This window comes from Genypterus blacodes, unplaced genomic scaffold (assembly GCF_046128005.1).
Source record: "Genypterus blacodes isolate CSIRO-AG114 ecotype Tasmania unplaced genomic scaffold, CSIRO-AGI_Gbla_v1 ptg000156l_1, whole genome shotgun sequence".
In the NCBI taxonomy this organism is placed as follows: domain Eukaryota; kingdom Metazoa; phylum Chordata; class Actinopteri; order Ophidiiformes; family Ophidiidae; genus Genypterus; species Genypterus blacodes.
In genome coordinates, this window is record NW_027466957.1 from 4,725,525 (window position 1) to 4,740,000 (window position 14,476).

Genomic DNA, 14,476 nt, shown 5'->3' on the forward strand with positions numbered 1-14,476 from the left:
CAAATGCTACGTGATCGTTTACCTGTGCGCTGTGGCCCGTGACACACACCAAAGCTTCACCTTGAAGAGCGTTTGGGAGTGGAGTGGATAGAATTAATGCTTAAAACGCCGAATTACTCCTTTATTAGGCTTGTTTAAAAACTGGAAGGCAGCGAACTTTTGCTTTGAGGAATCGTGAGTCAGGCAGCAGCACGCTCGCTCTATTTCCGCCCCTCCCTTCCTCCCCTCCCCCTCCAAACAGAACCGGAGCGGCACTCCAAAGATCGTGTAATGACAAGATACATCCCTGCGTACTCTAAACGCGGAATGAAGGTTAACTGTGAATACGCTTCATTTTGTGGACGACGATCTCATTTAAATGGAAGTCAATTATATGAGATTGTATTATTGTGATACATGATATTAAAGTACTCAGAGGAGGTGATACACATTTTAATGAATTATATAATTTTAAAGTACTGTAAATTGACCCAGGTTACGTACGTTTCATACTAAAGAAAACAATTAATTGTTTCTGAGGCGCATTTACTGCCATCTTTCTGATTGACGTGAAGGTTGCAGAACATTGTGTACTGCCATAGCTAATCGAGTATAGAATAATCTCTAAACTAGTTCTGACAAACCATTTTTTTTCCTTGGGTTTTTTTTCATTTTTACTTTTATTTTTTTGTAATTTTAAGATCATTGCTAGTTGAAATTTGAAGCACATGAAAGATTGTCGAGTGGGAGCTCTTGTTTTTAATCTCTCCTTTTTACGTTCCCACCCACAAAAAGCAACCACACTGTTGACAAAGAGTTTACAGTAGATGCACTATTTAATATATTTTATAGTGTGTTTAATGATCATTCTTTAGCTGTCTTGGTAAGCTCGATTTATACAAATCACCCAAAAAGTTATATTTGTTATATAATTGTATAAACATGATACATACATTTGGAATCAGGATGAGGCAACACTCTGCAGTCTGCATACACAACCGACTGCTCACATTCTTTGTGTACAAGGAATCAGACATATAATTAAGTCAAAAATAAATCAAATTTGAAGTTAAAGAATATAGAAGAAATAAAATAAAAGCACCAAGACTCTTGGTTTGTTTTGTTTAGCTCCAGTGTTTTGTTCAATGGCGAAATGAGAGTGTAGCGCAGCTCAGAATCAGAGACTAAAGCACAATTCATCTGTTTAAACATCCATACATGCATGTAATGTGAAACACTGGACACAAACTATTTACACTGATTAAGACTTGCCAACTCAAATTATGGAGCTGACATGATCAACCCCCATTCAATGGACTTTGCAATTTTCAAAATGATAATTAATAATAACTAACATGTTCGGTATGTACAGTTGATTTCAACAAAAGATACATTTTGAGAGGAATCCAACTGCGACAAGTGAGTGCAGTAGCTGTCATTGCCTGCATTCTAGCAACACCAACTGTAGCTCTGTCCCCACGTTTTTCCAGTGCAGCTGCTGACTTCCATCATCTCTTCTGTTAAAGTCAACACAGGGCAGAAACAGGTTCACGAAAAGCTTAGTTAAATACATACACAAGAGAAAAAGAAGAGGGATAATGGGGCAAAATGTGACAAACCTTGTATTTAAATCTATTTGTTGCATTACACAGTGGTGCTTTTTGAGTCTGGGGTCGCTTGTTTTACTGCAGGGGCCTCCTGGACAAATGAAGGAGAAATGATGTAAAATAAGGCGGTCAGGTCTCACCGGTGATCACTTATGAGACTTATGACTCACCTTCTGAGGGACGCTAAGCTCTTTATTGTCGGGATCAAACCCAGGGACTTCTCCATTCTCCAGTCCATTTGATCGAGGGGTGTCCAGGACTACTGGACTGTCATCCTCTTCCTCAATATGCAGAGGGCTGTTTTCTACTGCAGACAGCTGGAGCTCCAAACTCTCTGAATCACATGACTTATTCTCTTCTGAGCTGCTCTCACTAGGTGGACTTTTCTCAACATCTCCTATACTATCAGAGGTGGTAGCATGTTGGTCAGCAGGAGGTTCTGGCTTAGACTCATCTTCTTCCATTTGAGTGATATCACCCTTCAATTTCAGCTCATCCCCAGTCGTCGCTGTTGCACCCCCATTTTCTTCTGCAGTGGATGGATGGAATTCACTTTCGGTTGATCCTACATCCAGATCCTCGATCTCTGAGGAGGAGATCTCTGATGGTGGTGAGACTGCAAGAGTGCTGCTGTCTCTGGACAGAGTGCCATGGCGACTTTTGTCAGGGGACCTAAAACTAAACCTCTGCGAAGGCCTGGGACTATAGTTTTTGTGAAATTCAGAAAAGCTGGCCTTCCATGACCTCGGCGACAGAGTTCGTCTTTTGAGGGAGCCATACCTGAAAGGGTCGTATACATTTTAATAGTTGTGGTAGAAATTTTTACAATCTAAAATCTAATCTAAAAATGCAGTGTACTGGAAAGCATCCTGGTTGAAGATTAGACTCAAAGCTGTAGAGTAACTAGAGCCTCCCAATGAGGAAAACTGTAGTAAACCTGCATGATTGTTAGACTCAATAACAATATGATAGATTGCACTTTTGGAGCTGCCAAATGAGATGAAGGCACAAGTGGTGTTTGGTCATCCTGTTACCTTACCAAGACCGAGAAGCTAAAGACTGAAATGTCATTTTGTGGAGAAATATCCCTTTAAATTGACAAGCATTAAGACAAAAAGCCTCAAAGCAAAAACAAGGAACTAACCGATGCAATCCCCTCACTGTGAACATCTTGTCTGGATGCTGAGCTTGCAGATCCTTTATCACATTGTCTAAATCGCCGTTGAGCTAAAAAGGAGAGGATTAGTTAATAACAGCAAATCTGATGTTTCAAACTGAATTTGGATGCTCAGCCAGCACTTAAAGAGACATACCGTGCTCATTTCCTTAAAGAAGGTGTCTCGTAAAGTTGACACAGCTGAGAAGATGGACACATAGCACCCAATACGGCTTTAAAAGAAAAACATCATCAATAACCATATATCACTTAACTACTTTGACATCTATCTGGCAGTGAAAAGTATATAATATTCACACCTTTCATAGAGAAAAGGGAGTTCCTCTTTGAGTTCATTGTTGATGCCCTCATAGACATGTCTGGCAACATTCATGTCCTCCTCTGCCTGCAGAATAGAAAACCTGCAATTGAAATAATCACGACTGGAGTAGAACTAGTGAGGAGAACTTCTGCGTCATTTTTAAATACCTTGTTAATTTTGATATCATCCCTTTTCTTAGCAGTCTGCATTGCCTCCAGGTGGTGACGGGAAGAGTCATAGTCAATCAATTTCCGTCCCCTCTTGGAAACTTTCTCCTGTGTTGGGAAAAAAAAAGCAGGATCCACAAATGTCTCTGTTTGCTTTGAGTGTGTGCTCAGGCCTGTGTGGCTATTTGCATTTATATTTGTTTGCTTGTGCCTTACCCTGACATCAGGGAACTGGCCCACATACGACTCCATGGTGCGCAAGGACTGGTCTAATAGCTTCACCTCAAAGTCATTCCACAGGAGGTCCTCGCCCTTATTAAAAGAAGCAGCAAAAACATTGGATTAATTATTTAAGAAGAGGGGGAGGAGAAAGTGTTTCAGCCCCTGGCAATGTATGAATGTCCATGTTTAACATCATTGTTAAACCAAAATGTATTACAGGTTTGCACTCGCACCGATTATCCTATTAAATCTGACCTCAACAATGGCTCCCAAGTCTTCCTCTCCAGCCCAGTTGGTTTCATATGCATCAAACAGAGACTGGGAAAGGCGTCTTGAAGCGTCACGCATGTCTGTAAAAGATAAACGGAAGCAAAATCCTCTGCTTGTGCTGTGATGTCATGAGATGTAGACGCATGATACTTGCAGAAAACACAATTCACACATTTGCAGCATCTACAAGTAAATGCGTTTTCACCTCTGACTGCACTCAGGTAGTTCTTCAGATCCTTGTACATTCTCATCCCATCAATCTGCAAATAGACACAGGCTTATATTATTGATTTATTACACCTATGCATGACTTGTTGAGTGCAGTCATAACATTACTGACTAAGCAACGCATAAAACACACACTGAGAGGATGTTTTATAGTCTCTATTCAGCCACAATGTCTTTTTTATTATCTAAAGCCTTTTCTTATTTGTTCAAGCTATTTCAAGCTTTTTTTTACTTTCCAAACAAACACGCAGAAGTAACTCCATACTTTTTTTTGTTTTTGTTAAAGTTATTACCTGTTGGTCATTAAACTGCTGGAGACATAGATCAAGGTGTTCATCTCTGGTCTCCACAGTCTTTCCCAGCCGTTGCAGTACCTAGAGAAAAAGGTGCACAACACACAGCAACAGCAATTAAAGGAGTAATAGTTCTTCTGTTGCCATTTGGGATAAAGAATTTGCAGACTGTTACCTTTTCCTTCCCTCGACTCAGCCGTCTTTGCACTTTCTTAGCAAAGTCCCCCGCACCGCTTTTAGGACTATTGCTCTCTGCCATATTGTGCTCTCTCTCTTTTCTGTCTTTCTCCCTGAGATAAAGGAAAAGGAGAATACAATTTTTTTTTTTTAAACATTGCTGACAACCTGACGTAACACTTTTATTACATCGCCTGAAAATAGCAGGGGGAATGTAGAGGCCTGCTCTATTTGATTTCAAATAAATGTTTCTAATTGCTGTCAGAATAAAGGAAACAATGCAGCATTTACAGAAAAAAAACACATTTTAATTCAATAACTGCAACCCAGAGGAGGAGAGTGATTTGGTAACCGAGGGAAATCCAAGACAAATTGATGAAAGCACCAAGGAGGGCAAATGTATATGAGGAGATCAGGCAAGAATTGACAATAAAGTGAAGATGAAGATGTTGCACCAGACATATAGAGGAGTTGGTGACAGATCAGAAGCCCCAGTAATGTAGTTTGGGAACCTTTGATTGTCCCTCTATGGACTACAACACCCACATGCTCCATGTTAAGTCACGCCCACTCGCATTATGTCAGCGGGTGAACTTTGTCCAGACTGTTTATGATATTTTTTCGAAGGAGTGGTTGAATGATCTGGAAGCAGTTTGATCAGCTGCTGGTTGCACTGCAGGAGCTCATCATGGGGAACACTATGTTGAAATGTGCCATCGCCGATCTGGGCATCCAGTGGGCCGGCTGGGCTGTAGCTGCAGCCTTCAAGACCGAGAAGTTTTATGATTTGGCAGGTAATATAACACGTTTTCTCTGCAAATCTACATCTATGGCCACGTGTTTACCAGTTTGTCCTATTTTTGCTGTAAACCCGGTTACGAGATAGTAAACTGACTCGCATTTGGGACGGAAAATAGTTCAACACGTAAATCGACTGCTGCGTTGTGTTCTATATAAATTTATGTGTTTTCAAATAATCGTTAAGGTGTTAAGTGTTACTATAACAAAACCAGTGTTATCAAAAGCAGGATTGTTGTGAAACAGCCTAAGAGCTCCTCCTTCTGTGCTTAAGAAGCTGCAGGCAATTGCAATCAGCTTATGAAACTTGAACGCGCCACCGCCTCGGAAGTGCCAGCAGGGGCGCTGCAACGACTTCTGAGGTCCTCTTACCCCCAAAATCACCTCTGCTTTACTCACATATCTACAAACACAGTATGAGCTCATTCATTTACACATTACAAAGGATTTTAGAAGTAAATCATGATGTAATTACTGGTATCAGATTACCTGCTTGTATTGTAATGCGCAAATTCTTGACACAAGATTGATCGATGACTTTGCTCTGCTGAAGTTATAGATTGATCTTATGCTATTAACCTAAGTGTCATTGACTGTTTGATGACCACTACCTCTTTTGAGCAGTAATAAGTGGACCGGTTTGACACTATGAGGAGTTATGAACCAACATAGCAGGCCTATAAGGAATTAGAAAGTTGAAGATTTGTGGAAATATTTCCGTGTTAGATTAAGATGTCATTCGGTCAAAGTTCAGCCAATAATGAAATTATTTGTAATATTACCATGTAGAATTGAGTTGCTTACCTTTTAGACGCCAAATTATTCTCAATTTCCCGAATGAATCACCTTGGCGCTCCTCTTCTAACCTGTCCTCTTCTGGTTTTCGACTCTCAGCTCTGTTCTCCTGAATGATTTACCCTTGAACTTTGGAACCAATTGTCTGCAGATCCCTGAGTAAAAGATTTATTGAGCACGCCTTACTTTGCAGCAAGCACAGTAGTTATCGTTAAAGCATGCACCATGTTCAGAGAGGCATATGTAGAATCCAGTGTCACAGCTTATCACCTTTTTGCAGGATCTGGCACATTTGTACTACTTGCTCACCTGAGTCGTATGTGGGGAGGAGCCAATCACGTTCGTCAAAAAGTGCAGACTGGGTTGGTGACAGCATGGGGATTCAGGTAAGCAAAGAGTTGCCCCCCCACCCCAGGATCATCGACCTGTTGACCCCATGCAAAGATCTCCGTAGAACTCCAGCAGAGGAATGCAAAAGTTCTTCCTTTTAATATCCTCTTTTTTTAAGATCAACATTCACAGGGTTTGGTGAAAGTTCCATTAGGGAGGGTCCTTGGCTAAGTCAGTGAAGGTGGAAGTAATGAATGTGAAAGCTTCAGTCAGGTTAATGAATAATGCGCTAGTTAATATCAACTGGTGTTAACTGTGCTCTTCCTGCAGACTGGGAACATTCCTCTTCATGCGAATCTTGAAGGACGGCCACGATCGCAGGTTCAACCATGTCAGAGACAGCCCAGGGACGTTCTTTGTATACTGGACTATTCAAGGTACATAAGGGTGGCACGAGCACCATCCATGCCCAGTCACACATTACCATAGTCCTTGAGCAATTCATTGCCTTTTGAAGGCAATCCAGGGCCCATATAAATCAATGTCTGTTCTCTGGCTCTTTTATATGCATTTTCAAGTTGCATTGGACTCCTATTTTCAGTGGATGGTGTGGACATGTTAAAGGAAGGCTAAGTGGTGAATCTTTCCCCTCCCCTCAGCTTTGTGGGTATTTATGACCCTCCTGCCCACCCTGATGCTTAACATCGACAAGGGAGATGCTACTCTGGGAACGAGGGACTATCTTGGCTGGGCTGTATGGGGTCTTGGCTTCGCGACAGAGGCTATTGCTGATCAACAGAAATGGCTTTTCAAGACTGACCCAGATAATGCTGTAAGTTGCCAGACATCACAATATTCCGCCTGAAACTCCATTAATGCATTGATTGAGTGGAACTACATTGTGACAGGATGTTGTTTTTCCAGGGAAAGTTCATCCGCAGTGGCCTGTGGGCTTACAGCCGACACCCAAACTATTTAGGAGAGATTCTGCAGTGGTCAGGTCTCTGGCTGTCGGCCTCTTCGGTGATGCAGGGGCCCCAGTACTTGAGTGTGGTGTCGCCGCTCTTTGTCTGGTTCCTGCTGCGCCATGTCAGTGGGATCCCCATTTTAGAGAAACAAGCCATGAAGAAGTGGGGATCTGATCCAACTTTCCAGGACTACATTAAGAACACTCCTCTACTCTGGCCATGGCCAAAATTTTGATGTTCATGTAAGGACATGTGAACATACAGAACATCAGATTTTTTTCCCCCAGATAACTACCTCATACAAAGACAATAGGGTCCATGTATTTTGTATCTCTTTTCATGATTAAAATGATTTAGTAAGTAATTTTCTGTCACATCATAGCTGTTTCAGGTTTAAATAAACCAGAGGTTTGTGAGATCGGTGTGTTGTGAATTAATTTAAGGATTTGACAACCAGCATATTTAACTTGATCCTTGAGCTCCCAACAGGAAACAGGCCTGTTGATGTGATGTTTGGAAAGAGACCAGCAAAGCAGAGACCTCAGACACTTGTGTGTAGTGTTAGAAATGTATTTCATAAATTTACACTGATAAAATGTTCATGCACAAAATGGGTGCCAACATAATGCCACAATTTCCAAACTGGCAAATCTTACAAAGTAATTGCCTTTTGCCTAGATCAGCTGCATTAGCAACTTCCCACTATACAACATTACACAGAGCAATAGACAAGTCATTCAAAGGATCTAAATGACGTGACAAAGCTGAGATAAGAGGCTGTATCCCTGACTGTTCATTAGGACCACTGGCAGTGTAGCTTGTACAATACAACATGTGAAAATCAACCACTCTTTTCCCTTAAAGACATGACTTACAAATTGAATCAAATCCATTCATGCCTGCCTTAGATCACTGAGATTATTGGACTGAGACTAACTTCTTCTCACTGCCTGCTCAAGAATTTCCCTCAGGATAAATAAAGTACGTTCTTATCTAACTTGAAGATCTTTGCTACAACTTGTTGTTATGGGTTATGAAAAGAAGCATGTGCAATTAATTTACAGCAGGCATGAAGACAACAAAAATTCAATCGTGAAGTATAATTGCCATCAATCAGACTAAATAAACATTTGAAGCAACAAAACTAAAAGATTACATCACAGCCATACATGAAGTTACAGCCTCGAATGAAATGCCAAGGAATCAATTCTCCAACTTCTGAGTGATACATGAGTTGAAAAACTGCAGAAAGAAATAAAAAATGAAAATTTCTCATCAACACGGACACATTTCACAAAAAGAATCCAAACCGTGTCATATGTTAAGTTGTTCAACAAGACAGTCATGTTGGCAAATGCCGTCTGAAGACACTGGTAAGTGTGCATAGAATGAAAATCTACCATTAAAAAACATTTTTAAACATTAACAACATCAAAATACATAAAAAAAAGGCGGAAGACTAAATGAAGCTGCTGGAAAAACAGTACCGTAAACATGAAATGCAGAAATGTTAAACGAATTTGCTGAATTCTAGCCGTCCCTGCTTATTTAAGGAGGGGAGAAGAAAAGAATTTCCCCTGGTGAGGGAAACCCACGGCTGATTTGCTCTTCCCTCCAAATCTGCAACAGGGAATGGACATTGTCACATTTAGTCACAGTCATCAAAATGTACTCAATAAAAGATAATGAGAAATATAAGAGATTAACTTGAGTGAAAGCCTGGAAGGAGTCCAATGTTAATGTTAAAGCAGAGCAGGAGGGACTGTCCCTGTGTGTGTTTACCTGGGTGTCAGGGTGGACCTCATGCGCTGAGAGAGCGAGCTGGAGGAGGGCGTTTTATTGAGCTGTTGCTCTGGAGTAGTCAGCGGTCCCAGCATACTCACTGCAGCGATACAAACACACACAGTCAACATTACAAACTCCATTGGCTACAAAACGCACTTCTCAGGCTCGATCATGGCGCTGCCGAGTGCCCCCGGACTCACACACACAACGCTGGTGAGTAACCGTTTACGTAACCCTTTACCTCTCTCAGGGGTGGCATAGCAGTTAACGTTCTCGATGACCAGCTGACGCGAGTTGGTCAGCCTGTTTTCCACCATCACAAATTGGCCCCAGTAATCTGCCGGCAGGGACAACAGGCGCTCGACAACCTGAAAAGAGCCAGATAAGCAAACGTTACGGCAAATGGTATTTCAGTGTATTGCCTCATCTAGTTCACAGAGTTACTATCTTAAGAGGAAGCTGCCTCGGGCATTCCTCATTCTGGAAATGGGCTTAAAAGACAACGTATTTGATCGAACATGTGCGACTACCAATTGCAATCAACATGCTAGAATACGTTTTACATCTCAGTTACTGCAGCTCACACTTTTGGAATTGTGAGTTTCTTTTTGTGCGCAAGCATAACTGACGACTAAACTAAAACTGCGAGATTTAATCGTTTCAAAATTGCACGGTCCTACCTTGGGCTGACGCTTTGTGTCATGGAGGATCATCATGGGTTCCGGGTTGGGAACTGCGTGACCCACGATGGTCGGGCCAAACACTCGAGCCAGGTTACTGATGTCCATCTTGGTGTCCAAACTGTCAGCAACCCTGGAAGTTTATTAGTAGATAAAATTCTCTCTCTTTAATAGATGTGAAATATAAGCTTTTCATTGTTGGAATCTTGGATCAAATCAAAATTCCCTGGTAATCAAAGGAATGTCAGGCATACATCTGAATGAAGATATAAAAGTGTTTTGTGTAGCAGAGCTGCCACTGACCTCTGAAGGTGAAGGACTAGGAAGGCCAGAGTGTCTCTGTTGGGATGTGGCAGGTCACCGATGGTTTGGTAGATCAGAGCGATGCTGTTGTCATCGTCTGAAACTTCTGAAGAAAACAGAACAAACCAGTCTTCAGCGGGCAGCAGGAAACCATGCTGATGAGCGCTTTAGCACCAAGATCAATCTCTACCCAATTTAGTTTCGGCAATTTCCCGCCCAACTAAAACTGCACTCCGCCGACATACCTGCGGCCTCCATGAAGGCGCAGTTCAGGCGAAAGGAGAGAAGGGGCTCCTTGAGGTTCCTCAGGAAGTCCTTGAGGAGGCCGGTGATGGCGTGGATATCGTCCACCTTGCTGAGCACGGGAACGGTTTTCCCGCGGAGGTACTTCTCCTTCAGCTCCTTCACTGTGCGATCGGCTCCAGACAGACGGTACAGACCGGTCTGCAAGCCAATAAATACGTATCATTCTAAAATTCCTTCATTGAGCAGGCCACCATCTTTATACTTTACTGTGGTGAAGCGACAAAACAAGGTCGACACTAAACGGGTTACTCTTTAGACCCATGAAGACAGAGGATATGAGTTTATAAGTGTCTTTGACAGTAGAGGCAGCACAAGTGGCACAGATGTTTCAGAGAGGTAAAACATCTCACAAGGAAAAGAACAAAGCGGCGAAAACGAACAACAGTGCAGTTATACAACAATCAAGAGTATTTTTTGAAAGATGACTAATTTTCCACTATGTAATTACTGACTTCATGGTGCAGTTATAGTTCCAGCTCTGTGTCCGGGCGTAAAGCTGAGTCATAACTCCTAATTAGGACCCGAGGCTGTCCGTGGGTGATTCACATTTCTTTACAGACGGGCGCTCACCTCGTGCAGCCCTCTCTGCTCAATCTCACTGATGCAATGGACCACGAGTGGAGGAATCATAGGTGCCGTGTTCGGGACGTAGTCTGAAAGCATTCCCTGCGAACCAAACCAGACGTGGGGGGTTATTACACAGACCTGACACGACCCAGGCTTGAAATACAAAGAAGGAACGGACGGTGCACATAAAGCCGTAAAAGAACCCGAGACAATTTGTCTGACATACCTGTCCAATTCGGACCGGCGTGCCTACCACGTTGGGAATGCACGGCAGGGGGCAACGCTCGCGACACTCGGGGTGCGTGACCACCCTGCAGTCACGGCACCGGAGTGAAATCTTCCCAAAGGTGATCCTTTTCCCGCACGGCACGCAGGACTCTGGCTTAATGACCTGCAACAGATGAAGACGTACTCGAAGGTAAGTGGCTAATCAAGCTCCCGATCTAGAGAGAGATTCTAAATACCATTAAAACCTCACGGAGCGTTTCTGGGAATAAACACATTATGAAAGGAGATGTGAGGAAAGATTTAACCGTTCTATTAAAAGCCCGACTATGTGCTGCAGGTGTTGACCCTGAAAATTAAACTGATTATGCTGATGGTATGGATGAGAAAGACTCTGCATATCTTTTATGCAAAGAATGACTTACGCCGGTGTGATGAATGCACCCAAAAAAAGCATAAGAAGTCAGATTTACTATAGCATTAACACAGTAACATTCATTTACATTCAACAGTTCCACGGCCTTGCACTTCCGTTATACGTTTAGATTTCATGGTTGGAACGCTCTCCTTTTTCACTGCAAAAGATGATTTACATGAATATATTCCTTTAAACATTCTTTTCAAATGTTCGGCATTTGGATGACGTCATTATAGCAATGTAAATAAACGGACTGTAGTAATTGTTTTAGGAGGGCCGTGTTTACATTTCCTTGGGTTGTGTTGAGAAGCTGAAACTCCGAATCCTCGATATTTCTCATTTGATCAGGAGAGACTGGTGATGCTTTTTCCGGTGTGATGGGTGAACTCTGCGGCTGAGCCTCTCGCACACGAGGCACTTACAGTTTTGGAGACAAAGTCGTGAAGGCGGATGCCCCTGTTGCTCTGCGGCGTGCTGGGCTGAGCTCTCGTCTCTGCTTCGACGTTGCCAGGTGGTTTGAAGATATCCACAGAGTTGACGGATTCAGAGTCCCACTCCATCGCAGCTGAACAAAGAGAGCAAAGATTTTAACGGTGTGTACGTTGCCTTTCAGGACTCACCGGGAAATACAATACAATACTGAATCACAGCTGCTGCACTGGGAGGCTCAACCTAGCAGTCCGCTAAAAACAACCCCATCAGTTGCTTGAAAAAGCCGTTACTATAACATCGCATCACGACTCTGTTTAACATACATGACTCACCAGTTCATGAAGAAAAGGAACCAGGAGTAGCAAAAGGATCAATATTACACTTGTAAGAGGAATCTCACCTGTCTGTCTTCTGCTGCGTGTCCAATAAGGAACGGCCTCAATAGTGGAGACCGCTTCAACGGGTCCTCCGTCTGCAGGCACCGTCACGGTGGTCTTGGCCACAAGGCTCTCATTTCCCTGTCACAAAGAAATAAAAGCAGCCAGTCAAGCTAAATCCCACTAAGCAGACGCTTAAATAATTTGTATATTTTCATAATAGAAGTAAAACTTAAATCAATAGTCCTCAAGAATGGTTAACCCTGTTGTGTATGGATGTTATATTCCTTCATGCTCATCTTTATAAATCTTTCACACACACTAAACTTGGAATTAATGAATTGATTTCCCCCCTTCAATATACATTTGGAATATTTGTTTGAACGCCATATATTTTTGTTAAACTCCCACTGAGTGTTTCACAGGGGAAAAAAGGCTCCTGACTGCATTTCAAATTGCCAATAAAGCCTTTAGTGTAAAGCTTCAAACATCAATACATTTCATTCAGAGAGAAGTAAAGAGGCATATTTACCATCGCTGAAACTTTCCCTGTGGATCGAGATCTTTTGGAGGCAGTCGGTGGACCATCAACGTGTCTAGATGAGCGCTGAAATCAAACACAGGCGGCGACTTATAGCTCCGGATAAACACACAACCATTCCTGCAAAATGAAACGTCATGGGAGAGAAGAACTACATAGAGACTCAACATACCCTCTTTTCCCGTTTCTTCATGCGCACTGTCCTTACGTGAGAAGAGTCCCACACCTGTCAGAGATCAAACAGTCCAGAGTCACATTCAAAGCTTTGTGGAATAATAGTGTGGATTAGTAGTGAACTTCTAGATGATGCAGAAAGGGTAAATACTTACAAGGGAGTCATCCGTTTTGTCGAAGCTGATGTCTGACAAGATGGAGGCAGACTCGTCTATGGTCGTCAGTCTACGAGAAGCACATGCAAATACAGTATGTGTTTGGGTCGTTAACAGCACATTGTTACATCATGACAACAACAAGGTCCTTTTGTAGAGGTTTACTTGTGAATTCAATATTATTTTGCAGCAAACCCTTGTGTATTACATGCTGGTGCAGTATTGTATATTCTGGTTCACACCTCCAATATAGAGCACATAGAGACCACTGAAAACAGGATCAGAAATACTAAATGATTTAGTACCGTACCTTCGGCTGACGTTCAGGTTGGTTGGTGTGTTGGTATTTGGGTTTAGAAAAGCCAGAGCTGAACGCTGCTCTGCACTCAGCTGGATGCTGTTACTGGATGCTTCACTGGTCAGCAGCTCTCGAATCAATTGGAGTTGACGGTCCTTCATGATAGAAACAAAAAGGACGAAGTGAGAACCTAATCAAAGTAACATTTAGCCTGGGTTCATCAAGAAGTCTCGGTGGACAAGAGCCGATGATGGTTTGATCCAACGTACCAACTTGTCGCACTCGTCCTCGGCCTTCTGTCTGCGGCGGATCTCCACATCCACTTGATTGCGTGCATGTTTCAGCTTGACCTCCAGAGCTCCCCTCTCCGTCTCTGCTTTGGTGAGGATCTCTTTACAAGAACCCAGCTCCTGCTCCGTCCTGAGCCACTTGCGACGGGAGTCATCAAAGTTTTGTGCCATCTGAATGAATTCTGAAAAAGATGCACAGGGAAATGTGAGAGGTGTGTGTGTGTGTGTGTGTGTGACGGGAATCTGATCAATGATGGATTCGACTGCAAAACACAAACAATACAAATACTTACTGGGTTCGATGTTCTCATTGAGAACCTCAATGTGTGTCCTCATCTTGTCATACAGGCCGTGGAGGTTGAGCATAGCGGTCTCCATTGTCTTCTATCACGTTTAGATTTGAAATACCCTTAAATAAGATGTAGTATAAATTAGAAAGAGAACATTTTTACAAAACAACGTCGTTTATCTTCTACTTTACTGGCAAACAACAAAGAGGAAATGGCTCGTAAATATGGTGTTTACAGACAATTTGTTTCAATGAACAAACTAAAGGCTCGACAAAGTATCAAAGTTAGTAAATAAATTACTCGAGAGCCACTGAAGGTTAATC

At 42.4% G+C, this 14,476-nt stretch overlaps 3 protein-coding genes across 4 annotated transcripts in view; 1 reads left to right on the forward strand and 2 right to left on the reverse strand.

The window, feature by feature from the left end:
* Nucleotides 1-796: 796 nt before the first annotated feature.
* On the reverse strand, nt 797-6,250 carry bin2a (bridging integrator 2a). The gene is made up of 13 exons (XM_076166881.1): nt 6,024-6,250; nt 4,420-4,534; nt 4,245-4,325; nt 3,929-3,983; nt 3,709-3,803; nt 3,448-3,543; nt 3,232-3,339; nt 3,063-3,148; nt 2,900-2,975; nt 2,731-2,813; nt 1,757-2,366; nt 1,599-1,677; nt 797-1,496 (listed from the first exon to the last, which is right to left on the reverse strand). The coding sequence occupies exons 2-12, from the start codon at nt 4,501-4,503 to the stop codon at nt 1,624-1,626; spliced, it is 1,428 nt and encodes a 475-aa protein (XP_076022996.1). The 5' UTR covers nt 4,504-4,534; nt 6,024-6,250; the 3' UTR covers nt 797-1,496; nt 1,599-1,623.
* LOC143013308 (uncharacterized) lies at nt 5,000-7,710 on the forward strand. The gene is made up of 5 exons (XM_076166882.1): nt 5,000-5,215; nt 6,295-6,400; nt 6,675-6,781; nt 7,004-7,176; nt 7,269-7,710. Exons 1-5 carry the CDS (start codon nt 5,059-5,061, stop codon nt 7,545-7,547), a joined length of 822 nt encoding a protein of 273 aa, XP_076022997.1. The 5' UTR covers nt 5,000-5,058; the 3' UTR covers nt 7,548-7,710.
* The window catches only part of racgap1 (Rac GTPase activating protein 1), a 7,320-nt gene continuing 308 nt past the window's right edge, over nt 7,465-14,476 (reverse strand). Inside the window, exons 2-18 of one of the 2 annotated variants that reach the window (XR_012965127.1) lie at nt 14,157-14,272; nt 13,843-14,045; nt 13,586-13,728; nt 13,276-13,345; nt 13,119-13,172; nt 12,938-13,012; nt 12,429-12,546; nt 12,019-12,161; nt 11,180-11,344; nt 10,957-11,052; nt 10,326-10,524; nt 10,081-10,186; nt 9,778-9,910; nt 9,339-9,465; nt 9,095-9,194; nt 8,800-8,932; nt 7,465-8,554 (exon numbers count right to left, since the gene is read on the reverse strand). Coding sequence is in view for 1 of the 2 variants with exons in the window: in XM_076166879.1 (XP_076022994.1) it covers nt 8,857-8,932; nt 9,095-9,194; nt 9,339-9,465; nt 9,778-9,910; nt 10,081-10,186; nt 10,326-10,524; nt 10,957-11,052; nt 11,180-11,344; nt 12,019-12,161; nt 12,429-12,546; nt 12,938-13,012; nt 13,119-13,172; nt 13,276-13,345; nt 13,586-13,728; nt 13,843-14,045; nt 14,157-14,241 (1,893 nt within the window). In the remaining variant the exon portion in view is untranslated. Of the gene's footprint in view, nt 8,933-9,094; nt 9,195-9,338; nt 9,466-9,777; nt 9,911-10,080; nt 10,187-10,325; nt 10,525-10,956; nt 11,053-11,179; nt 11,345-12,018; nt 12,162-12,428; nt 12,547-12,937; nt 13,013-13,118; nt 13,173-13,275; nt 13,346-13,585; nt 13,729-13,842; nt 14,046-14,156; nt 14,273-14,476 lie in introns of both variants that reach the window. The other variant, XM_076166879.1, reaches the window with a different exon arrangement.